Source organism: Trichechus manatus, unplaced genomic scaffold (genome assembly GCF_000243295.1).
Source record: "Trichechus manatus latirostris isolate Lorelei unplaced genomic scaffold, TriManLat1.0 scaffold00005, whole genome shotgun sequence".
NCBI classification, from domain to species: Eukaryota; Metazoa; Chordata; class Mammalia; order Sirenia; family Trichechidae; genus Trichechus; species Trichechus manatus.
In genome coordinates, this window is record NW_004443941.1 from 34,273,018 (window position 1) to 34,299,828 (window position 26,811).

At 34.9% G+C, this 26,811-nt stretch overlaps 1 protein-coding gene across 17 annotated transcripts in view; it reads right to left on the reverse strand.

Annotated features, from left to right (window-relative positions):
* Window positions 1-26,811, reverse strand: part of BIRC6 (baculoviral IAP repeat containing 6) — a 364,754-nt gene that overhangs the window by 134,758 nt on the left and 203,185 nt on the right. For all 17 annotated transcript variants that reach the window (XR_002824888.1, XM_004369572.1, XM_023736211.1 and 14 more), the window contains 11 exons: window positions 20,477-20,604; window positions 14,981-15,543; window positions 13,871-14,046; window positions 12,767-12,863; window positions 12,435-12,629; window positions 11,499-11,699; window positions 10,109-10,388; window positions 6,872-7,128; window positions 6,506-6,614; window positions 2,578-2,799; window positions 839-1,619 (listed from right to left, as the gene is read on the reverse strand). Coding sequence is in view for 16 of the 17 variants with exons in the window: in XM_004369572.1 (XP_004369629.1) it covers window positions 839-1,619; window positions 2,578-2,799; window positions 6,506-6,614; window positions 6,872-7,128; window positions 10,109-10,388; window positions 11,499-11,699; window positions 12,435-12,629; window positions 12,767-12,863; window positions 13,871-14,046; window positions 14,981-15,543; window positions 20,477-20,604 (3,009 nt within the window). In the remaining variant the exon portion in view is untranslated. The remainder of the gene's footprint in view (window positions 1-838; window positions 1,620-2,577; window positions 2,800-6,505; window positions 6,615-6,871; window positions 7,129-10,108; window positions 10,389-11,498; window positions 11,700-12,434; window positions 12,630-12,766; window positions 12,864-13,870; window positions 14,047-14,980; window positions 15,544-20,476; window positions 20,605-26,811) is intronic.

A 26,811-nucleotide genomic window follows, 5' to 3' on the forward strand; every position in this document is an offset into this window, starting at 1 on the left:
TTGGGTTTCCAAGGCTGTAAGTCTTTATGGAAGCAGACTGTCACATCTTTCTCCCACAGAGTGGCTATTAGTTTTGAACTACTGACCTTCTGGTTAGCAGCCAAGTACTTAACTACTACATCACCAGGGTTCCTTGATATTTTATATACATTACAATATTTGATCTTAACAATAAATCTCTGAGATAAGTATTGCTAGCCCAGTTTTATAGTTTAAACAACATGCCCAAATTTGCAACAGCTAAAAAGGAGCAGAATCTGGCAAAAGCAATTAGAAATAATCTTAAAATAATTCTAGCTTTCAAGACTTTTGGTAACATGGACTTAATACAATAAATGACCTTTCACATTTTTATGTGATTTTTCAAGAGTCTCTTATCTGAAAACTACTCCAATGTTCTGTGTCATTAGAATCAAATTGTCATTTGCAGCAATGTGGCTACACTAAAATGTAAAACCTCAATGCCAGTAAAAACACTGTTGTCCACTGTCGAGCGGTCAGCAGCTAAAGTGTTGTTCTTTTGAGCTTGTTCTTTTCATATGGGGGGAGTTTAAAAAAGAGGAGGGGAATATGATCTATAGCTAGAATCCCCTTGTATTTGTCTATCATCTCATCAAAAAGAACAACTGACTTAGGAGACAGCACATTTTGAGAGGAGGAAGGAAGAAATACCGGTACTTTATTTTAAATATGGTTTAATTTCAGATCTTTGAATTCACCTACCCACAAACTTTGCTTTCATTCACATCCCTCCCTCACCTAATACCACTGGGGCTATGTGACAGCACATTAAAATAATAAAACTTGTAAGGCATAAGCCAAGTTTTTCTTCTCTTACCTGTGCCATCAACTTTTGATTATTAGGGTGGCATGAAATGCACTGCAGAAAAAATGCAACAGTTGCATTCTCAATTGCTGTCCGCTGTTGAGTGGTCAATCCTGTTGCAGCAGCTGAAGAAAGAGAAGCTGATCTTGCACTAGTGTGTTGTGCACCTAAATTAAGTCCTCCAGAAGTGGAACCAGAGTGACACAATAAAAACAGAAGTGCTGTCCACAGTGGATTGACTTCAGGACCACCAAGCCAATCTTTCATAATATGGCTATTGCCAACTTCTGTCAAAAACCTAAGAATAGGGGCAACCAGGTCTGCTGTGATAGGCATCTTATTACATTGTTGTAGAACATGATGCCGCCTGAGTTTGTCCTGGGAACTGTCTATTGAGTGAGCAATGCTTTCTGAGTAAGAAATGTGGCTAAAGCAGAAACTAGCCAGACTCCTCACAAGAAGAGAAGGCAAACCTGAGTCTAATAATTGTTTGATAGCTTCTGGGGATTGAGAAGCGGAAGCAAGGGTTGCCAAATGTGATTCATTTAGTGTGGGAGGTGCTTGTGCATTTTTAGAGTCATCTGTTAAAGAAGAACTGAGATCCTGCTTTTTGCTATCATCTGTCATGGACAGTCTATGGTGACACTGCATTGGAGGAGGGGTAATTCCCATCCAGCCCATGAGCAAAGAAAAATACTTTGGGTGTATGTGACACATAGAGCAAAGTAGACTGTCAACAGCTTTCTTCAAAACCATATTGCAGGGAAGAGACATGGACCAATTAAAAAGTAACCTATGGAAATAAAATAAAATATGTTAGTAATTTTTTTTTATACACAGGATTCATTGTTTCAAATATTTCTATAAGATATCAAACTATACTCTGACAAAAATTATACAGTTTATTGGACATCAATAATATGATGTAATGTAAGATTTAAGGGAGACTGTTTGTGACATACATTATTTTAAGAATTTAGGTAGGTTAAAATTATAAAATGAATACAAAGTGACTTGTATTTTATTCTGATTCTATTGTTCTCTGTGTGACCTTAAAAGATCATCTAAAGAAACAACGGAAAATTACACTAACGAAACATCTAGGTTGAGTTTGATGATACTAATGGCTTAGTATATGTAAACTGAAAGCTAATGATTTAAACTTGAAAACTATTAGTGAGTTTTATTAATAAGTCGTAGATTATGCCAACTTGCAGGGTCAGACATGAAGATGACAGATTAGAGCATAAAGGTATTGCCTACAATTTGTGAATCATGGAACTCTTCAGAAGTAAATATAATATTTATTAGCTGAGTAGGATGAAGAAATGTAGTTAAGTGGAATCTACTTGTCAAAATGACAATCATAAAAACTATATAGATAGTATTGTCTTTCAAAATTCCCATGTATACCATTATCCACAGATGAATATTTAGGATAAAAGAATCAGGTGTATATATTTGCAGGTGAGAACATGAAAGATCACAAGAACACATACATTACACATTCTGGTTTTAGGTAGAAAAGAGAAACTGCAGGCAGCACCACTAGTATATATTAAAACATGAAGACTAATTAATCAAATTTGTGACACATCATTTCAAAATGATACCTGACTCTATTTAACTACTACTTTCAAAATATTATTTTCATGAAAATAAGCATGTAAAATACTGTGTTTTATCAAATGGAAACCAAAAATGAGCTAATACTGGGGGTAGGGAGTGAGGATTTCACAAATCATACTTACTCAAAGAGCTCTCGGTCCAGCAGTGCTGGTAAATCATAGTCCACAAGTAGTTCATAACTATGCCACAGAATTGCTGCTACACAGTGTAAATGTGAAGGAGATGGCATTAGAAGACCATACTCTACTGCTGAAGAGTTAGGGCACATGTAGCTCATCCTGCCACTTCTCTTCATAGCAGCCACTCTTGCAGAATCACTGACCCATTTTAACAACGCCTGAATTCTTAAAAGAAGAAAATGAATTCCGTAAACCAATTACACTAAAACTGACATTAATCCATTGCCGCTGATTCGATTCTGACTCATAGCAACCCTATAGGATAAAGAACTATCTCACAGGGTTTCCAAGGCTGTAAATATTTACAAAAGCTGACTGCCACATCTTTCTCCTGCAGGAGAGACTGGTGGGTTCAAATCGTCAACCTTTTGGTTGGCAGTCGGGCGACTTAACCACTGTGCAACCAGGACTCCCTAAAACTGACATTAAAACCCACTGTCTTCAAGTTGATTCTGACTCACAGCTGACCCTGGAGGATACAGGAGAACTGCCCCAGAGGATTTCCAAGGCTGTAAATCTCTACAGAAGCAGACTGACTTATCTTTCTCCTGCAGAGCAGCTGGTGGGTTCGAACCATCGACCTTTTGATTAGCAGCTGAGCACTTCAACCATTGTGCCACCAGGGCTTTTTAAAACTGACATTAAACCAAACTAAACTTGTTGTTGTGAAGTCAATTTCGACTCATAGTAACCTTATAGGAAAGACTAGAACTATCCCATAGGGTTCTAAGGAGTGGCTGGTGGATTCAAACTGCCAACCTTCTGGTTAGCAGCCGAGCTCTTAACCACTGTGCCATCAGGGTTCCTTACCAATCATAGTTCCTTATCAATCATAATTGGTCAAAAAGTTAGGGATAACACAACTGTGATTCAGCAAATGAATACTGATTACTTCTTACCTCATTTATAACAAAAGACAAAAATGCCCAGAATTACTCGAAATACAGCTTAACAAAGTCACTCTCTCTTCTAAAATTTCTCTCAATTTACAGCCAATCCACACAACCCAGAGCAGTGATTTGGGGCTAATTCTTCACTGTGCAGAAAGTCCCATGCAATGCAGGATGTTTCACATTCCAGACCCCCAAACAATAAATACCAGCATCAACTATTCACACTATTTATTCTGATAACAGAAAATACCCCCAACACATGCACTTTTCCAAATGCCACTTTCCCGCAACCCCCCAGAGCTATCCAAAACCAAACCCATTGTCTTCGAGTCAATTCCGACTCATAGTGACCCTACAGGACAGAGTAGAACTGCCCCATAGCGTTTCCAAGGAGCGCCTGGTGGATTCAAACTGCTGACCTTTTGGTGAGCAGCCAAACTCTTTAACTACTACGCCACCAGGGTCCCTTCATTGCCACCCTGAGCTAGTAACCTGTAAAATTGACTTTTGAAAGCAATAATGCTTTGTAATTTGTATACAACACAGAAAAAGGGATAAAATTTATTGTCAAGTTCTTAACACACTGTGCTTATATTTCTTTCTCCCTCCTCCCCCCAATATTCTAACTTAGACCATGAGATTCTTTGCTTCAGGGTAAAAGAAATGGGGGTAAGAGGTTATATAATACTAGTTGATCCTTCTCTATACCCTGAAGGACTGAAAGACAGGCTCTTAAAATTCAATTTCATATGATATGAAAGACAAGTCAGAGAAAAAGAAGGGAAATGTGGCAATCAGGGGAGAATAACATTTTCTCAGCCCATGGCTTGTCATTTATGTCAGCTCTGAACAATAACAATTTATGTGTTGAAAGGAATTATGCAAAGGAAATAATTTTTTTAAGTTTAATTTTCCTCTTATGATGAAGAAAAAGAAACATAAAAATATTTAAAAATTAAATTATCCTAAGATAAATCCTAAGATATTTCAAGCAACTTTTTATGGAAAAATATTTAACACTAATTTTTTAAACTATTTTTTAGCTCTACTCACCATTATGATTCAAATTTGGCACAAGTTCCTACTTTGTCAAAAAAGTATTCCCATCTATTTTTCAATGTAATATAGTTATATATATATTTATATAGTTTATATAAAAGGATTGATAGAAGTCAGCCTATTTAATATTTTAAAGTTATCATACTGAAAATAAACTTATGCTGATAAATATGTCATTTATAAACATTTTTGATCAAGTGAAGATGAAAGCAATTAGCCAAAAATAAGTGAAAACTATTACATTATTAAGTAGTAATTTTGCCCCAGAACACCTTCACTGCCTGGCATCCCATTTCATGTCTCCAAATTGGATCTATGTAAATCTTCCTTTTTGGTTAACACTACTGTCTCCTCAACCTTGAAAGCACAAAGCAGGACTTGATTAACTTTGTATCTCTAATATCTAGCATGGTGCCAGGCATACAGAAGCGATTCAGTAAATATCTATAAAATAAATAAGTACTCACCAAAAAAATCATTGCTGTTATTATTATTCTAAAATTATTATTGTTATTAATTTATAAAACAAGAAAGTAACAAAATGCCAAGTAATTTCATCATGAATATAAATTAAAATATTAAAGGATAACATAGTTCAGGAAATAAACTCTAGAAAGAATAGAAAGAATGAGTCACACACTCTATAAATAGGTTCTTCTAATACAATGGTGTTAAGGATTCAGCTGTGTCCCCCCAAAATGTGTGTCAACTTGGCTGGTCCATGATTCCCCATATTGTGTGACTGTCCACCATTTTGTCATCTGATGTGATCTTCCTATGTGTTATAAATCCTACCTCTAAGATGTTAATGAGTCGGGATTAGTAGCAATTATGTTAATGAGGCAGGACTCAATCTACAAGATTAGGTTGTGTCATAAGTCACTCTCTTTTGAGACATAAAAGACAGAAGCGAGCAGAGACATGGGGACCTCATACTACCAAGAAACAAGAGCCACGAGAATAGCATGTCCTTTGGATCTGGGGTCCCTGCGCTGAGAAGCTCCTTGGCCAGGAAAGATTGATGACAAGGACACACCCCCAGAACTGATAGAGACAGCCTTCCCCTAGAGCTGTACCCTGAATTCAGACTTCAAGCCTCCTAAGCTGTGAGAGAATAAATTTGTTTGTTAAAGCCATCTACTTATGGTATTCCTGTTATAGCAGCGCTAGATAACTAAGACAGATGGCATACGTAGAACTGGAGAATGCCAAAGAGCTACTCAGAAATTTATCAATAAAAACATGTTTCAAAAATACTTGGGAGTTCTTATCAATTTGGAAGTAGAAGATGTTAAGGCAGAACCATGTTAGTACAGCTCAACTCAAAATAGCCACACTCAAAAATCACTAAATATTTAACTAAAGTTTTCAGATATTATTTAATAAGATATTGTGTCATTTTGTGGTAGGAAAGGTAAGACAGCAGGTAGAAAAGCTAATAAAAGACTGCCAATGAATGTAACAATCAATAGTAACAAATAATCAAACAGCATAAACATCAACTGTATCAAAATAGTCCAAGTACTTAACAGTGGACCCAATATTCCTATATTTATTCACAGTTAGTAAGTACTGCCTAAGATACACAGTACGATTATGACATCATCAACATACAAGGATCCTATTACAACATACTTGACAAAAACAGATGTTTTATTCCATTCCATTCCTGAAAAGCAATACTAAGAATTCTACTTCAAACTAGCTTAAAATATGGCCAAATATATGAAAATTTATGTTTGATATACAGAAAAGTCCCTGAAAGAGGGATCATGTGACATATATAAAAATATATACAATATATAAACAATTATGTCTTAATTTTTATGAAATTACTTAAGAAGAAAATATTACAAATAACATGCAATACACACAGAATGAGTGTGTGTTTTTAAATGAATACTGGGATCATCATATACCTGTCTTTTGTTCCAGGATCCTGAGTTGTTCCAAGCTGGTAAAGAATATCTATCGTAGAGTCAGAAGAAAGTCCATTCAGTCTTCCAAAAAGTAAAGGGCTATTCAAATCTTGCAACAAACAATTTAAAAAAAAAAAAAAAAAAGTATGCTCGATAAGCAAACTGGGAGTGTAAAGATTGCTCAATTTAATTTTTAAAGCATTTGTAAAAAAAAATAACTCCTCTATAAATTCCAACAACAACAATAACAACAACAAAAAACTCCAAAAACAATGAAGCCTTAAAGGAAATTAATTTCAGAAACAGATCACACAGTCCAATTGCCATTGCTTCGTGAATTTGTAAAATTAAAATATCAAATCTCACCTGTAGGATCACTGCCTGATGCTGCACAATTTCTCAGGAGAATATCTATAAGCTTCAGGCCAATTCTAGTGGACTGCAGTCCTATCTTCACAAGCACAACCTCAATGTTGGGTGAATGCATCCCACAGTATGGTGACATCAATAAGGCAGCACAAGTCTGCAGGAGGTTAGCAGTAGGTGCAGCTGCACTTGCCATCATTCCCTCCAGATCACTTATGTGAGTAAGACAGTGATGTAATAACCGTAACCATCCAATACTGAAATACACAACACAAAATAGTTTACAAGGTAAATACAAGTGGCTCAAATTATTTCCAGGGTAAGGCAGAACTTCTTAAAGATAACATGCAGCACTTCTTAAATAACACTAATCCAAAAAAAAAAATCATGTTTTAGCGTTATGTAAAAGTCAATAAAGAATTAAGCACAGTTTCCCCTATTATATCACAAATATAAGTACTTAAGTGCTCATAACATTTAGGAACTATGTGCTTGCTTTTTTTTTTTTTTAAATAACCAAGAAGTCTGTTTTTATATATTCATATTGATATGTGAATACAAACTACAAAGGACTAAGACTTGCAAAACTGTACAGTCTTTGATGGTAACTAGGGTGGAGAGGGTGGGGGAGGTGAATTCACTAACTAGATAGTAGACAAGTGTCAACTTCAGTGAAGGGAAGGTCTGTACAGTTGCAGCTTGTACAGAATTAAAAAAGAAATCCCTAATTATTTTTATCGGGTAAAATTTCAATAAAAGCAATCTATAAAATTTTCAACCATCAAAATTTACCAAAATCATGTTGATTAAAGGATATATGTAGGGGCCATAATACATGGCATAAATAGGATACAAACCATAACTAACAAAGCACAAGTACCAGAAGAGAAACTAGATAACTGGGAGCTCCTAAAAATCAAACACTTCAGCTCATCAAAAGACTTATCAAAAGAGTAAAAAAAGACAACCTACAGACTGGGAAAAAATTTTTGACTATGACATATCTGATACCCTTATACAATCTCTAAAATTTACAAGATACTGCAACACCACAACAACAAAAAGACAATTCGATTAAAAATGGGCAAAGCAGACACTTCACCAAAGAAGACATTCAAGTGGCTAACAAACACATGAAGAAATGCTCACAATCAGTAGCCATTAGGGAAAAGCAAATCAAAACTACAATGAGATACCATCTCACCTCAACAAGGTTAGCATTAATCCAAAAAACAACAAATAATATACGTTGGAGAGGCTGTGGAGAGACTGGAACACTTATACACTGTTGGTGGGAATGTAAAATGGTACAACCGCTTTGGAAAAAGATATGGTGCTTCTTTAAAAAGCTAGAAAAAGAAATACCACACGATCCAGCAGTCCCACTTCTAGGAATATACCCTAGAGAAATAAGAGCCGAACAGACATGTGCACACCCATGTTCACTGCAGTATTGTTCACAATGGCAAAAAGATAGAAACAACCCAAATGCCCATCAATAGATGAATGGATAAACAAATTATGGTATATACACACAATGGAATACTATGCAATGATAACGAACCATGATGAATCCAGGAAACATCTTACAACATGAATGAATCTTGAGGGCATTATGCTAAGTGAAAGAAGTCAGTCACCAAAGGACAAATATTGTATGAGACTATTATTATAGGAACTCAAGAAAAGGTTTATATTCTAAGAGACCATTATTATAGGAACTCAAGAAAAACCATTCTTTGATGGTTACGAGGGTGGGGAAGGAGGAAGAGGTGAATTCACTAACTCTATAGTAGACAAGTGTCAACTTTGGTGAAGGGAAGGACAACACACAATATAAAGGAAGTCAGCACAACTGCACCAAACCAAAAGCACAGAAGTTTCCTAGACACATTCAAACACTTCGAGGCACTGAGTAGTTGTGGCTGGGGCCTGAGGACCATAGTCTTGGGGGACATCTATGTCATCTGGCATAACATAGTTCATTAAGAAAATGTTCCACATCCTACTTTGGTGAGCAGTGTCTCGGGTCTTAAAAGCTTGAGTGGCCACCTAGGATACATTAATTCATCCCATCCCACCTGTAGCAAAGGAAAATGAAGAAAACCAAAGACACAAGAAAATATTAGCCCAAAGGGCTAAAGGACCACACGAACCAGAGATTCCACCAGCATGAGACCAAAAGAACTAGATGGTGCTTGGCTACCACCAATAACCACCCTGACAGGGATCACAACAGATAGTCCCAGACAGAGTGGGAGAAAGATGTAGAACAGAATTCAAAACCACGTAAAAAGACCAGACTTACTGGTCTGACAAAGACTGGGGGAGCCCCTGAAACTATGGCACCTGGATGCTCTGCTAACCGAGAAATGAAACCATTCCCAAAGTCCACTTTTCAGATAAACGTGTTGTTAGGTGCCGTCGAGTTGGTTCCGACTCACAGCAAACCTACAGGACACAGCAGAACTGCCCTATAGGGTTGGCTGGTGGATTTGAACTGCCAACCTTTCGGTTAGCAGCCAAGCTCTTAACTACTATGTCACCAGGGCTCCTAGACAAAGATTAGACAGGTGTACAAAACAAAAAAGTCACACTCATGAGGAAGGTGCTTCTTAGTTTAATCAAATACACAGGACCAAATGGGCAGTTCCTGTCCAACAGCAGGATGAAAAGGCAGGAAGGAACAGGAATTGGACAAATGGACCCAGGGAACATGGGCAGAAAGGGGGAGTGTGCCATCACATTGTGGGGATTACAACCAATTTCACAAAACGATATGTATAAATTTTTGAATGCGAAATTTAACTTGAGTTGTAAACTTTCACCTAAAGCACTATTTTAAAAAAGGATATATATAGGTATTTGCTTCTTTAGTCAGTTCGGATGGTCCAGATATAATCCTTGTGCTGACTGTCATTTAGGAATTACCATATAAAACTAGGTCCCTGTTAATATGGTGGGTTTGTATGATTCAGATGTACTCCTGGTGACAGGCATTTGGGAATCCTCATATTAGAAGATAATTCAAAAAACTGAAACCCATACCCACATATATTATCACACACAGCAAGGATCCTTTCAGGGATTAAATACACATAAATCTCAATTACAATCAGTATCAGGGTTCTGCTTCTACAAAATTATCATCTCTATCATACCTAATAAATGATTTTATTAAAAAGCACAGAAAGTTTTTTTTTTTTTTTTTTAAAAACAATGATAAATAAAACATACCTTGTCTTGGATACCTGATCTTCAGATGGGAGAAAAGGATTATTAACTGTCGCTGAAGAAGTTGTACCAAAAGCTGTGAGGCCTAGTAATTTAATCTGCGAAAGGCCTAGTGTGCTGGCATCTCGTGGCCGATGTAGTCTAAGGCAGACAGCAGAGGCTACTTCAGCTTTTACAAGCTGAATTTTTATGTAGGTGAGACCACTTGTGACAACAGGAGTGGACAAAGGCAGCATATTTACCCCATCTGCACTTACTTCAACAGATACTGAGGATGGGCAGGCTGCAGAAAGACCAAATTGAACAATTACTAAAGAAAAAGTGAAGTAGACCTCCTAGTGGAAATCCCACAAAAAAAGAAGCCTTCAGTTATGTTCATTATGAACTTCTAAAAAGAAAATTTACGTACCAAATCATATTTTGTCACTGACTTCCATCATAATTAATTTTGGAGGCTACTTTCCAACATGAAATATTTTACCTACATTAGAATAAAAATTGTACTTAAAAATTCTAACATTCACCTAAAAAAAGGGTAACTGAAGATACACATTTACCTGATTCTCCGTAAGAACAAAGCAGCCAATTAGGCAATAAATCTATAATTTTTACTTGACTCAGAATTATCACCAACAGTATGGGATTAAATAGTATTTCATGTTCTTAATAAGTATCTGAAAAAGCTCCTACTCTATTTACTCTATAACTTATTTTCTAAGAATTCTTCAAATTATCTACCTTACAAATTTACAACAAAATGTATTCAATGAACAAAGGCATCAAATGAATGACAGTTATCACACTTAAAATATTACCATTAAAAATTCTTCACATATGTAGTTGTCTTAGAATGAGCAGAAAAAAAAAAAAATCTATGCTAACTCTATATCACAGGTCTAGGTCTGTGGACCTGGCTGGAAAAACTAAGACTTCTATCTACATGTGTGTAAATTAACTCATTTCAGCTTGATACTATAGTTTAATAAATTTGGGAGGAAAAGAAAGTCAAAATAATATATAACTGGAATACATCTGTTTGGATATCATCAGACACTGTTTGTTTGAGGGTAATTAGCCGTATCATTTCATCTCATGGAAAATTACTTGGTGATAGCTGGATAAAAGGCCTGCCTATCTACTTCTGAAAAATCAGCCACTGAAAACCCTATGGAGCATAATGCTACTTTGACACACATGGAAACACCATGAGTCGGAACTGACTCAATGGCAACGTGATACATAGTGTTGAATATTACATTAAAAACTGTTTAATATTAAGCAATCTAGTAATTATGCCTAAGTGTACTACTATTTGCTAAATATTGTTCTCATTTTCAAATGTGGCTAAATTATAGTTTATTCTCATGATGCTTATTTAGAAAACGCTACTCACTTGCAAGAGATGCAAGGTGAGGTTGGATATGTATCTCTTTGAGAAGTACTGCTGCAGGAAGGTGAATGGTAAGGTCACACCAAGCCTCCTCTGGCAGAAAGATGTAAGACCAAGCAGCAGAGCGAGCTCTTCTGTGGGGTGGTGTGGCCTGCAAAAGCACTTCAGCTGGCTGGGCAGTAGGACTGCTAGATGTGATAGTACCTACAGTTTTAAATAAAAAATTTGCAAAAGAAACTCAGTAACACATAATAATTAAAGTAGAAAAATTAACTAAAAGCATTTGGTGAAAACATTTGATGCTGCTAATATATTTAGTACTATTAACTGTCACAGGACATCTGGTCAACTGGAAAGGCGGTAAGTTCATTATTAACTACTGCCTATATTTTTTACATTACAAATGAAAAATGAAAACTGAAGTAATGAAGACAAATCTAGTAAAATAATTCTCAAATGATTTAAGTAAAATGCAATGTCCAGTACACATGACACTTTGAAAATAATCATCTTTATTCTATGACGTCAATACTCATGAATTAGAAATATTAAAAGGAAAATATGGAAAGAAACTATGCAAACTGGAAAAAGGACAAAATACCTAAATTTAAAACTCTTTTTTTTTTAGACAATATCACTTAAAAAGCAGTAAGTTCTTTAAAGCTGATTAACATTAACAGGGAAAACTGACATAAAAACTGATACTTAATTTCATATATTGTGCTTCAATTTAAACACAGAAATAAAAAAAAAACTTTATTGCTAAAGGGCTATTAAAAACTTCCTTAGCATCAGTAGAATGTTTCAATATTTACTGCCTTTAAAATAACTGTTTGTGATTAAAACGGTGATAATAAAACATCATCACCTTTAACAACTAATTTTGCTTCACACCAGCTATATAAATTCAAAACTTCATAACAATCAGATTTTTCTTACCCAGGGGTGCAAAATTGTGGATCCCTTCTGCATTGTCAGGCTCAGAAGCTAGTATTCTTGTTTTCAAAGTACTGTCAACAGCTTTATTCGGACCAGAGTCAAGAAATTTCATAATAGTTGACACCATACTTCTTGCAGTGTTTACAATAGCCCTTGTACTAGTAACCATATTGTTGCAAATGAGCTGGACACCACCTAAATTTACAAAAGAATACTAAATGAAAATTATCTTAGGATAGACAGTTTGTCATTAAGAGTCAACTTTCACAGAAGACTACATAAAGAAGAATGTAACGATTATAGTTAAGTGGCAGTTTTTAGAATTTTCTTACCCATATCGTGGAAAGCTTTTAAGGCGTCACTAGTATCCAATACTCTCAAAATGAACCATAATAATGGCTCAGATAACTGGCAAGTAGCAAGAGAGCCCTAAAAAAATACACATGTATATCATGATTTTTAAAATAGTGATTAGCTTCCTATGAATAGGACAACTAAACTTGTTACTGCATTTAATATTTTTTATAGTTAATTTTCATAAGATGTCAGCCTCAATCTGTATCAATAAATAGAAAATGTCTGTCATAATACATAAGAAATCTTATCTGCACTGGCAAAGAAGTGAAGTGTCCCCTCTCTAAACTCATGGTATTTTTTATGTATCTGTCTTCATCTACTACTATCATGTTTCACATTACTGAACATTTACTTTGTTTCCCACTAGACGCTAGTCATATTATATATATATATAAAAGAACGTTCTCAAATATCTTTTTATCTTGCAAAGGAGAAAAAATATATATACATGTAATAAATATTTAAGAAAATGATAATTATATAGGGTCACTATGAGTCGGAATCAACTTGATGGCAACAGGTTTGATTTTTTGTATATACAAGTCTCCTTAAGATATTATGCTTTAAAATCTGCATTTAAAAAAATGTTAAGTGAACTAGAAGTTAAAATGGTCAAACTGTTTCCTACAATTTCATTAAAAAAAAAAATACAAAAAACAATAATATTATAACCTATTACTTTTTAAATTATCATTTAAACTGAAAGTAAACTAGGAGTGTAACATAAGCTTTAAAAAAATACTCGTATTAAATTCTCTTATGTAATATCTATGAAAAACATTTTGGTATTAAACTATGCTATTTTTAGGCAAAAAGCTCCTTGGGACTACAGAAAGAAATCTAAAATTTAAGAATACGTTAAATGTTTTATTTTTATATCACTGTGGTCATTTTTGAAAATGTAACTTCAAATACATTTTATTCTCCAACTTCTATTAATAATCTATACTTACTGATTTTTTCATTTTCCAGTATATATTATGAATACTCTTATTTGACCCTGTCCCTAGTATATAATTCTCTACTCCTGTTTCCAGAAACTACTTAAATTATTCCAACTGTTGCTGGATTGAACTTACTTGTCTGCCCATATATCCACAGGCCATGTAGGTTAAGATTGGCTGCAGCATCATGTGGACCGTAGAAGCCTTTTTACTAAGGGTTGTCAGTATGGTAAATAATCCATCCCCAACTGATATGGCATCCAACCCACCATGAAAGTTTTCATGTTTGGTAAGATGTAATCCACTTGCCCCTAATTTAAATAAAAGAATACCCATTTTTTTTTTTTTTAAAGTGTTTCCTTAAAAATCAATAGTACTTAAAATATGGAGGCTTAAAAGTCATTTTTTCCTGAAACCACTGAAGCATGGGTACATAATAGCTAAATGTATATATACTTAGATATTATAATAAATATTCAGCAGAGCATCGTTTTTTTTGGATAGCTTCTAATATGAAATACTCTATCATCGGTAACAATGAAGTTGCTCTGTTATGATTGAGAAACATCACTCAACTGACTAGCTATACTAAAAGAAAGAAATAAGGAAACGAACAGACATATAAGTGGCAGTTATGTAACTATACTTCAAAACATCTAATCAGAAAGACGATATCATTCTTTCTATTATGTAGACAAAATACCAACCGGTAAAAATACATCAGGAATGGATTTTGTCACAATTTATCGAAATTCAATTATTTTTAAAAATTAACATAACGTATTAGCTTTCAAACAGAAAAATTAAACAGCAATACAGAAACTACGTTGATATATGTGTCACAGGGACTATTAAATTGTGAGAAAAATTTTATAATTCATTTTTCAAATGTGAATAAATTATCTGATTTGTTTTCCAATACAGAATTTGATGACAAATTCTTTGCCTTTGAAACATTACAGATGGTTGGATATATAATACAGTACTTAACTTATGAAACTGATTTTTCCCTTATAATTTTTTAAAAATAATTCACACAAAGGGTTTCAAGATCTCAGTTTGATTAACTGAAGACACTCTATAAAGTCCTCACTAATAAAATGCTGTCATGAGAAGAAGCTTGCAGTAAAGTAGCATTACACTTAATTTAAAAAAATAAAATAAAATGAAAACAACCCATATATTGCTAAAGAAAATAGATACAATATTAGGAATAAGTATAAGATTAATATTTTCAATACATACCAATTATCATTGCCATGGCACTGCTATTACATAGACCCAGAGCAGACAAAATCTGGCTCATAATCTGTTGATTGGCTAACACTAAGTCAGCAACATAGGCAGGTGATCCTTGAATACTGGTACTGCTTCCATTACCATCTTTGCCTCCTGAGACTTTTTCTTCATCTGAAACACTGTCTGTCGTATTGCTGGTTACAGACACTCTTGCACTATATTCCCTATTGCCTGAAAGAGGCAGCTGTACTAAAATGTTAACCAGTTTTAACAAATCAAACATGAGTTGATCTCTCGTCATTTCACCACAAACAGCTTTTGCATCACCCGGACGGATGAGGTTGGCGAAGAGGCCCCCGAAGCATGCTCGAGCACCCACAGAACTATCTGATCCACTTCGAGACATTATTTTGTCTGAGCAAGTGATATAGTGGTGCACTAAAAAGGTGACAGACTCTATCACAGCAGAAATAGTACTAACTGAAACAACTTCAAAATTCTGCTCCAGAGTGAATTCTAAGAGCTTCACTTGGGCATCGAGAGGTCCTTGGCCTACCTGGAAGGCACCCCTGCAGAACAAAAGAGAGGATTAAAACTTAACCCGATTTAAACAGTTTTGAAAGAAGTAACCAACACAAAACAAGAAAACTGAAAATATAATGAACTTGGAATTCACTATTTCATTTTGCAGTTAACAGTTCCATCTCTTTCTGAGTCTTCCTTGTTTTTTGCCTCCATTTTACACAAAATAAAAAATGACTTCCTTCCAAATAAAAAAACTAAAGACAAGTAAATGAAAGAAGTGAATCTGAAGGAATGATGAGCTACACACTAAAATATTTCATTATCACAAGGCACCTCCTATAATGGGATGATCTCTGGTTTCTCACGTCCTCAAATGTTGCTATTTTAAACATTCCCTACTGATACTGATTCTCAATAATTAAGATTCAATTAAATAATTCTTATTATTTAATCAAAATTGAACGCGCTCAAATTCTCCTTATGACTAAACTGCAGAAAGCTGGAAAGAACATTGCATCCAATTAACACCAAGGGAAAGATCAAATTAACTACAAAACTGTAACTTTTACTGAACTCAACAGAGAGCTGAGATCACAGGACAATCAAAAATCTGAAACTCAAGCAAACACAGGCACCTCCAGGAAGACAGGATGTGAGCATTAGCTCTCCCGTGGCAAAACTTGGGAAGAAGAGAACCAGTAGCAAAACTTGGGAAGAAGAGATCCTGGCAACATACAGATGGATAAGAAGAATTCAGCTAACACATTTCACAAATTGCTAATGGCCAAGTGTGTACTAGGATGGCAATACAGAATCCTTGAGAGTTCACACCTACTCACAGGCGCTTCTCCACAGACATCCATGCACATTAGGGGTAAAGCAGAAAATCAGAGAGAATATCCCTCAGAGCTACAGCCCTAGAGTAGAGAGCAGATGCTGCAAGAAAGGAACAAAGCCCTGCTCAGATCCTTCTCCCCTGAAAAAAAAAAGCCTTAACTTAGTTCAATGGGAAATGGGCAACAATTTCTTGCCTCAAGGGCACAAGTGAAGACCCCCTTTGGCATCTGTGGATAGAATTAAAAAAATCCTTTATCCCTCAGAAAGGGGTAGAAAATAGTCTTGGGTCCAGAATCCTATTCCAATACTAACACAGGTCTCCTATCACAGGATAGCAGGAAATGCTCTCCCACGCAAGAACAGTCAAAGATACAAGGCAGACTTTGGCTGGCACAGGAAGGAAAAAAAAATTACAGAGAAAGCTCCACACCTGAGACCCAAGCACAGACAGCCTGCCAAAGACTGAGGCTGGAACGAGAACATCAGAATACCTGCCACCACCAGGAGCAAACACTGGAAAACATATACAGTCGACTACTGAAGGTGAAACTTGTGGGGAGAGACTTGCTTTGTGGTGCAGATGTGTAAGGAAGGAAAAAAAGCTGAAGATGGAGCAAGAACATCAGAAACAACCCTTCTGTACGTACACCCCAGCTCTCACTAAATCAGAGGTGACAAAAGAAATTTGAAACCAATGCTGCACTGAAGAAACAGCAACAACAAAACCCAAACCCAGCTCAGTGCTTGACTTAGAGTGACTAAAACCCACATACTAACCATCTACCAGAAGAGCCTTGCCATTTCCAGGCATAAATACTATTTACTTTAGTCTCCAAATAATAGCTGACTGAATAAAGCAAAAAAAATAGTAGTAATGTATGTTTATAGCATATGTAAATGTATGAAAACATTATCATAAAAGATGGGAGAAAAAAACTGGAACTATACTGTTGTAAGTTCTGACATTATACACAAGTGGTAGAATATTATTTGATGGAAATGAAATGAAATCAATTAAAAATGCAAAAGTAGGCAGAAACTTTTTTTTAAAAAGAAACAAAGACTAGATGAAACAAATGGAAAACTGTCAAGATAACAAATTTTAATCCATCATATCAACAATTATATTAAACATAAATGGCCTAAGGAGACCAATTAAAAGACAGACACTGTCAAATAGGATAAAAGAGCATTTTTTAAACACAAAAACATTGGTGATTAAAAGAAGAAAGACATAAATCCATATACCACACGAACACTAACCAATTGAAAGATGGAGTGACTATATCAATACCAAAGTACACAAGAAATATTTCTAGGGATAAAGGTCCACTGTATTATGGTTAAAGGGATCAAATCACCAAGACGATATAATAATCCTAAATGTATACGGGCCTAATAAGAGAATATTAATATACATAAATTAAAACCTGATAAACTAAACGAGAAATACACAATTCTAAATAACTCATGGCCCAAAAAAAGTCACACAAGAAATCAGAATATATTTTTAATTGAATTCAAAAGTTTCAAAAATACAGCAAAAAAATACAAGAAATTCTGGGATACAGTTAAAATGCTGCTATAAAGAAATTTTATGGCATTAAATGTTTATATTAGAAAAGAAGAAAGGTCTCAAATCAATGATCTAAGCTAGAAAAGAAGAGCAAATTAAACTCAGGCAAGCAAAAAGAAGCAAAGAATATTAGAGTACAAATCAATGAAACTCAAAATGGAAAAATAAAGAATATCAATATAACCATAAGCTGGTTCTTTGAAAAGATCAATAACATTGATAAACATCTACCCAGAATGACCAAGAAAAGAAATTAAAGAAGATACAAATTACCAATATCAGAGATGTAAGAAGGGATCTATCATTATAGAATATATAGTGAGGAAACATTACAAATAATAAATTCAACATCATAGGTGAACAGACTCCTTGTAACAAACTGACAAAGATCACTCAAGGAGAAATAGAAAAGGTATTAACAATATTGAAAAATGTTACCTCAAAGAAAACTCTAAATCCAAGTAGCTTCAATGGAGAACCATACAAAATATTAAGAAATAATACCAATTTTATAGAACCAGAAGTGGGAACAGTAATTTTATGAATCCAGCATTACCATGATACAAAAACCAAAGACATTATAGAAAAAAAAGTCCTTGTAAACACATTCTCAAATTCTGCAACAAAATATCAACTAATCAAACATAATCACAACAAAATATTAACAAATTAAGTCCAGCAAGAAATAGGATAATACATTATTCTGTGTATCCTGCGAATACACACTGATCAACACTAAAAAAAAAAAAAATTCACCGTATCAACAGACTAAAGAAAACACAACATTTGATCAGCAGAGAAAGCACTGACAAAACGCAATAACCATGTTTTTAAAAAAAAATCTTAGCAAACAAAGGAACAAATAAGAACTTCTTCAGCCACGTACAAAAAAATCTACAGCTAACTGTATACCTAATAGTGAAAGACTGAATGTCTTCCCCCTAAAATAACAAAAAAACAGCAAGAATGTTCACTTTCACAGCTTCTATTCAACATCATACTGGAGGTCCTAACCAGTACAATTAGGTTAGTAAAAGGAAAAAAAAAAGGCATACAGATTGGTAAGAGAAAATAAAACTACCTCTATTCACAGACAGCAGGACTGTGTACATAGATAATCTCGAAGAAGCTACAACGACCCAAATTCATCTACAGATTGAACACATTCTCAAAATCCAGCAGGATTATTTTTTTCGGGGGAGGGGGGTGCAAAAATGAATGTCCTGATTTTAAAATTTATACGGTGAAACAAAGGAACTAGGATAGTCTGAACAATTCTGAAAAAAGAACAAAGTGGAGAATCTACACTATCAGATCTCAAGAAATACTATGAAGGTACAGTTACCGAATTCATGCATACATATCATAGCAGCATGTCCTTGACATTGTCAATCTACTCTTCTTGTCTTTATCTTTCAATTTACAATTAGGATGAGGACATATTCTCTCATATACTCCAAACAAGTTGAATTACAAACACAATAATGTTTAAAATATAGTTATAAAGGGGGAAGAAATCACAAATGAGGACACTAGCCATAAGGTAAAATTTTCTGCAGTTATGACAACACATATTGTATATAAATTTTGCATGTCCACTTTTATACTAGGGGTCAGTCATTCTGGTATGGTTTTTCAAAAAAAAACTATTATTAAAGATGAATTATTAATTTTGATGTTAATTTATTAAACTACACCTGTTTTCCGTATTTTTTTAAGGAAAACAGTCATGCAATCTACATACGATTTTACCATTTTCTAATATATATACATTTTTAATATCTTTAATAGACTAGCACTTTTAGAATGCAATAAAATGATAAAAGGTAACAACTGGCACCTTTGGCTTGTTCCTGATTTAATGGGAATATTTTTAACAATCAAACATGCCTGATTTTAGTTTGTCATCATCTAGCTTTTTATAATGCTAATACAATAAGAGTGCTTATTTATATTCATTAAAGAATTTTTATCAGAAAGTAATGCTGGATTTTAAGACATGTCTTACAGTACAAAAAACCTGACTTATAATTACATGTTATATGATACTGAACTGTTCATGCATTCTAAGAATCAACACATCATGGTCACAGCTTATTCTTATAAAACAGTTTATTAATAAATTTATTTAGCATTTCCATATTAAACTATTATACAATTTTTGTTATTAAACTATCTTTTTCAGGTTTTCTTATCCTATATCAGTGTCAAAAAAAAATCACTGGGTAGGTTTCATTCTTTGCATTCTAGAAAAATTTGAGCAGCTTCAAAACAAATTTCACTTAGGTGGTTAATAATAACTCATCTATGAAAACATTAAAAGCAAGTAAAATTTTAATACATTCATTTCATAAGGCAGGAAGTTGAGGGATTTGGAGGAGGCTTAATGAAATAAAATGAAAAAAATTAGGAAAAACACCAATAAACCTTTCCTGCCTAATCCCTCGTATCCTCCTCCTTACTCCTTCCAAGTAAATCCCCACGAATGATAAGTTAAGGAAAAGAGTATCTGGATGATTATATATTGGTTATGTATAGAAATATATGTGTGCACTGAAATTTACCTTTCTGTTGAAAGTATATGAATTAGCTTCAGCAAAAATTCACTGAATATCTGAGGACATGTTGAAGAAAGATGCACTTGTAATCTGGTAAGAAATTCTTGCATAGCTTGTGTGGCTGTTGGACCAACCTGAAAAGAAATGAAATTATACTGTAAACTGACTGATTATCCATTTACAGAATCATTCATTTTAAAGTGTTAAGACAATATACAGAATACTTCAAGAGATCAGGACAGAGATCAGGAAAAACGCAGACCAAGACATGTAATATACAGACAAAGTAACAGAGGAATTTAAGAAGATTATAGAGAGGCATTATGACAAATTTAACAGGCTGCAAGGATCTATAGAGACACAGCAATCAGAAATCCAGAAGATTAACAATAAAATCTCAGACAACTCAATAGAAAGTCACTGGAGCAGAACTGAGGCAATTGGAAGTCAGAATCAGTGAGACTGAAGACAAAGCGCTTGACACCAACTTATTTGAGGAAAAATCAGATAAAAGTATTTTAAAAAATGATGAAAACCTAAGAATTATGTGGGACCTCATCAAGAGGAATAACCTACACGTGACTGGAGTACCAGAACCGGGGGGATAACAGAAAATACTAAGAGAATTGTTGAAAATTTGTTGGCAGAACTTCCCTGATATCGTGAAAGACAAGATGGTATCTATCCAAGATGCTCATTGAACCCCACATAAGGCAGATCCCAAAAGAAAGACACCAAGACAAATTATAATCAAACTTGCCAAAACCAAAGATAGAGAGAGAATTTTAAGAGCAGCTAGGGATAAATCAAAAGTCATCTACAAAGGAGAGTCAATAAGAATAAGTTTGGACTACTCAGCAGAAACCACGCAGGCAAGAAGGCAAAGGGATGACATATATAAAGCCTTGTAGGAAAACAACTGCCAGCAAAGAATTATATATCCAGCAAAACTGTCTCTTAAATATAATAGTGAAATGAGGGCATTTCCAGATAAACAGAAGTTTAGGGAATTTGCAAAAATCAAACCAAAATCACAAGAAATACTAAAGGGAGTTCTCCAATTAGAAAATCAGTAATATCAGATAACAACCCAAGACTAGAACACAGGACAGAGCAACTGGGTATCAACCCAGACAGGGAAGTCACAAAAGTAAATCAAAGCTAAAATGCTGAAAATAGGGAAACAGATGTCAATACGTAAAAGATGACAACATTAAAACAAAAAAACGGACTCGAAAAATGCAGGTACAAATTTTTCCTATAGAGCAGAAGTAAAGGTGATATAAAGAAATAAAAGTGGTATAAACTTAGAAAAATAGGGGTAAATATTAAGGTAACCACAAAGGAAACTACAAGTAGAAATAAAAAACTAGAAATATATGAAGACTCAGCAAACACAAAATTAACAACAATGAAACAGATGAAAAGAAAATACATAAAGACACTCAGCACAGAAAATTAAGTGGAACTAAGAAATTGTGAACAACACACAAAAAGAGGTTCAAAAATGACAGCACTAAACTCATACCTATCAATAATTACACTGAATGTAAACAGACAATATGTACCCATAAAGAGAGAGTGGCAGACTGGATTAAAAAAACACGATCCATCTATATGCTGCCTGCAAGAGACACACCTTAGACTTAACGACACAAACTAAAACTCAAAGGATGGAAAAAAATATATCAAGCAAACAATACTCAAAAAAGAGCAGGAGTGGCAATATTAGTTTCTGACAAAACAGACTTTAAAGAAAAATCCACCACAAAGGATAAGGAAGGACACTACATAATGATTAAAGAGTCAATACACCAGAAAGACATAAGTATAATAAATATCTACGCACCCAACAACAGGGCTCCAAAATACATGAAACAAACTCTAACCGCATTGAAAACAGAGATAGATAGCTCCACAATAGAGTAGGAGACTTCAACACACCACTTTCAGTGAAGAACAGAACATCCAGAAAGAAGCTCAACAAAGACATGGAAGAGCTAAATGCTACAATCAACCAACTTGATCTCAAAGACATATACTGAACACTACACCCAACAGCAGCCAAGTATACTTTCTTTTCCAATGCACATGGAACATTCTCCAGAACAGAACACATATTAGGCCATAAAGCAAGCCTTAACAAAATCCAAAACATCGAAATATTACAAAGTACCTCTTCCGACGATAAAACCATAAAAGTAGAAATCAACAACACAAAAAGCAATGAAAAAAAAATCAAACACATGGAAACTGAACAACACCTTGCTCAAAAACTACTGGGTTATAAAAGAAATTAAGGATGGAATAAAGAAATTCATAGAATCAAATGAGAATAAAAACACATCTTAACAGAACCTTTGGGACACAGCAAAAACAGTGCTCAGAGGTCAGTTTATAGCAATAAATGTACACATCCAAAAAGAAGAACGGGTATAATAAAAAAATTAACCCTATAACTGGAACAAGTAGAAAGAGAGCAACAAAAGAAGCCCTCAGGCACAAGAAGAAAGGAAATAATAAGAATTAGAGCAGAATTAAATGAAATAGAGAACAGAAAATCAACTGAAAGAGTTAACAAGACCAAAAGCTAGTTCTTTGAAAAGATAAACAAAATTGATAAACCACTGGACAAACTGACAAAAGAAAAACAGGAAAGGAAGCAGATAACCCGTATAAGAAATGAGATGGGTGATATCACAACAGACCCAACTGAAATTAAAAGAATCATAACAGAATACTATGAAAAACTGTACTCTAACAAATTTGAAAACCTAGAGGAAATGGACAAATTTCTAGAAACTCACTACATACCTAAACTAACACAAGCAGAGGTAGAACTAAATAAACCCAAAACAAAAGAAGACATTGAAAAGGTAATTTAAAAACTCCTGACAAACTAAAAAGGCCTGGCCTGGATGGCTTCACTGGAGAATTCTACTAAACTTTCAGAGAAGAGTTAACACTACTACTACTAAAAGTATTTTAGAGCATAGTAAAGGATGGAATAACTCCCAAACTCATTCTATGAAGCCAGCATAACCCTGATTCGAAAACCAGGTCAAGACACCACAAGAAAAGAAAATTACAGACCAATATCCGTCATGGACATTGATGCAAAAATCCTCAACAAAACTCTACCCAATAGAATTCAGCAACATATCAAAAAATAACTCACCATGATCAAGTGGGATTTATACCAGGTATGCAGGGATGGTTCAACATTAGAAAAACAATCAATGTAATCCATCACATAATAAAAGAAAAAACAAGAACCACATGATCTTATCAATTCATGCAGAAAAGGCATCTGACAAAGTCCAACACCCATTCATGATAAAAACTCTCAGCAAAATAGGAAAAGAAGGGAAATTCTCAACATAATTAAGGGCATTTCTACAAAGCCAACAGCCAAAATCATCCTAAATGGAGACAGTCTGAAAGTATTCCCCTTGAGAGCTGAAACCAGACAAGGATGCCCTTTATCACCACTCTTAGTCAACATTGTGCTGGAAGCCCTAGGCAGACCAGTTAGGCTAGGAAAAGAAATAAAGGGCATCCAAATTACAAAAGCCCCCAAGAAGATAAAATACTTAGGAATAAATCTAACCAGATATGTAAAAGACCTATACAAAGAAAACTACAAGACACTATTGCAAGAAACCAAAAGAGACCTATGTAAGTGGAAAAACATACCTTGCTCATGGATAGGAAGACTCAACATTGTGAAAATGTCAATTCTACCTCAAGTGATCTACAGATACGATGCAATCCTGATCCAAATTCCAACGGCATTTTTTAAGGAGACAGAGAAACAAATCACCAACTTCATATGGAAAGGGAAAAGACTCCGGATAAGTAAAGCATTACTGGAGAAGAACAAAAAAGTGGGAGGCCTCACACTACCTGATTTTAGAAACTATTATACCACCACAATACTCAAAACAGCCTGGTACTGGTACAACAACAGATACTTAGACCAATGGAACAGAATTGAGGAACCAGATGTAAATGCATCCACCTATGAACAGCTGATATTTGACAAAGGCCCAAAGTCTGTTAATTGGGGAAAAGACAGTCTCTTTAACAAATGGAGCTGGCATAACTGGATACCCATCGGCAAAAAACTGAAACAAGACCCATACCTCACACTACACACAACAGCTAACTCCAAATGGATCAAAGACCTAAACAGAAAATCGAAAATGATAAAGATTATGGACGAGAAAAAGGGTACAATGCTAGGAACCCAAATACATGGCATGAACAGAATATAAAACATTACTAACAAGGCAAAAACACCAGAAGAGAAACTAGATAACTGGGAGCTCCTAAAAATCAAACACTTATGCCCATCAAAACACTTCACCAAAAGAGTAAAAAGACAACCTACAGACTGGGAAAATAATTTTGGCTACAACAAATCCGATCAGCATCTCAACTTTAAAATCTACAAGATACTGCAAAACCTCAACAACAAAAAGACAAATAACCCAGTTAAAAAATGGGTAAAGGATACAAACAGGCACTTCGCCAAAGAAAACATTCAGGTGGCTAGCAGACCCGTGAGGAAATGCTCACAATTATTAGTCATTAGAGAAATGCAAATCAAAACTACAATGAGATACCATCTCACCACAACAAGGCTAGCATTAATCCAAAACACACAAAATAATAAATGTTGCAGAGGTTGTGGAGAGACAGGAACGTTTATCCACTGTTGTTCGGAATGTAAAATGGTACAACCACTTTGGAAATCAATTTGGTGCTTCCTTAAAAAGCTACAAGTAGAAGTACCATACATTCCAGCAATCCCACTCTTTGGAATATATACTAGAGAAATAAGAGCTGTCACATGAATAGATATATGCACACCCATGTTCACTGATGCACTGTTCACAATTACAAAAAGATGGAAAGAACCTAGGTGCCCATTAACGGATGAACAGATAAACAAATTATGGTATACCCACACAATGGAATACTACGCAGTGATAAAGAATATTGATGAACCTGTGAAACATCCCGCAACATGATGAATCAGGGAAGGCATTATGCTGATTGAAATTAGTCAGTTGCCTAAGGACAAATACTGTACAAGACCACTATTATAGAACTCGAGAAAAGGTTTAAACACAGAAGAAAACATTCTTTGATGATTACAAGGGTGAGGGGAGAAGAGGGGTATTCACTAGCTAGATAGTCGGTAAGAATCATCTTAGATGAAGGGAAGTATAACACACACTACAGAGGAAGTCAGCACAACTAGACTAAACTAAAAGCTAAGAAGTTTCCTGAATACAACCAAATACCTGGTGGGACTGAGTATCAGGGGTGAGTGTTTGGGGACTATGCTTTCAGGGGACATCTAGGTCAACTGGCATAACAAAGTTTATTAAGAAGATATTCTGCATCCTACTTTGGTGGTTTCTGGGGTCTTAAAAGCTTGCGAGTAGCCATCTAAGATGCATCAATTGGTCCCAATCCACCTGGAGTAAAGGAGAATGAAGAACACCAAAGACACAGGGAAAATATTAGCCCAAGTGACAAAAGGGCCATGTAAACCAGAGACTCCACCAGCCTGAGACCAGAGGAACTAGATGGTGCCTGGCTACCACCAATGACCGCCCTGACAGGGAACCCAACAGAGGGTCCCTGATGGAGCAGGAGAAAAGCAGGGTGCAGAATTCAATTCTAGTAAAAAGACCAGACTTGATGGTCTGACTGAGACTGGAGGGACCCCGAAAAACATGGCCCCTGGACTCTCTGCTAGCCCAAAACTAAAACCATTCCCAAAGCCAACTCTTCAGACAAGGATTAGACTGAACTGTCTACAAGACATAAAATGATATTCATGAAGGGTGTGCTTCTTAGCTCAAGAAGATAAATGTGTGTAAACAGGCAGCTGCTGTCCGGAGGTGAGATGAGAAGGCAAAAAGGGACAGGAGCTGGCTGAATAGTCACAAGAAATCTGGGGTGGAAAGGAGGAGTGTGCTCTCACAGTATGGGGAGAGCAACTAGGGTCACACAGCAGTGTGTGTATAAATTTTTTTATGAGAAAGTAACTTGAACTGTAACTTTCATTTAAAGCATAATTTAAAAAATAATAAAGTGTTAAGTCAAGAGTTATAGTGTTGTAACTTTTCATACAAGAGAAGATTAAAAATATTAACAGTGACAAAAAAAGCAAATTTATTAATCCTCTAGGTAATGTATTTATTTTAAATTCCAAATTAGAGATTCTACTGTCAATAACAACTTTTCAACAACTTGTATTAGGTATGTTTACTCTATACAGAATAACATTCATGTGAATTACACAACAAATATCTTTATAACTC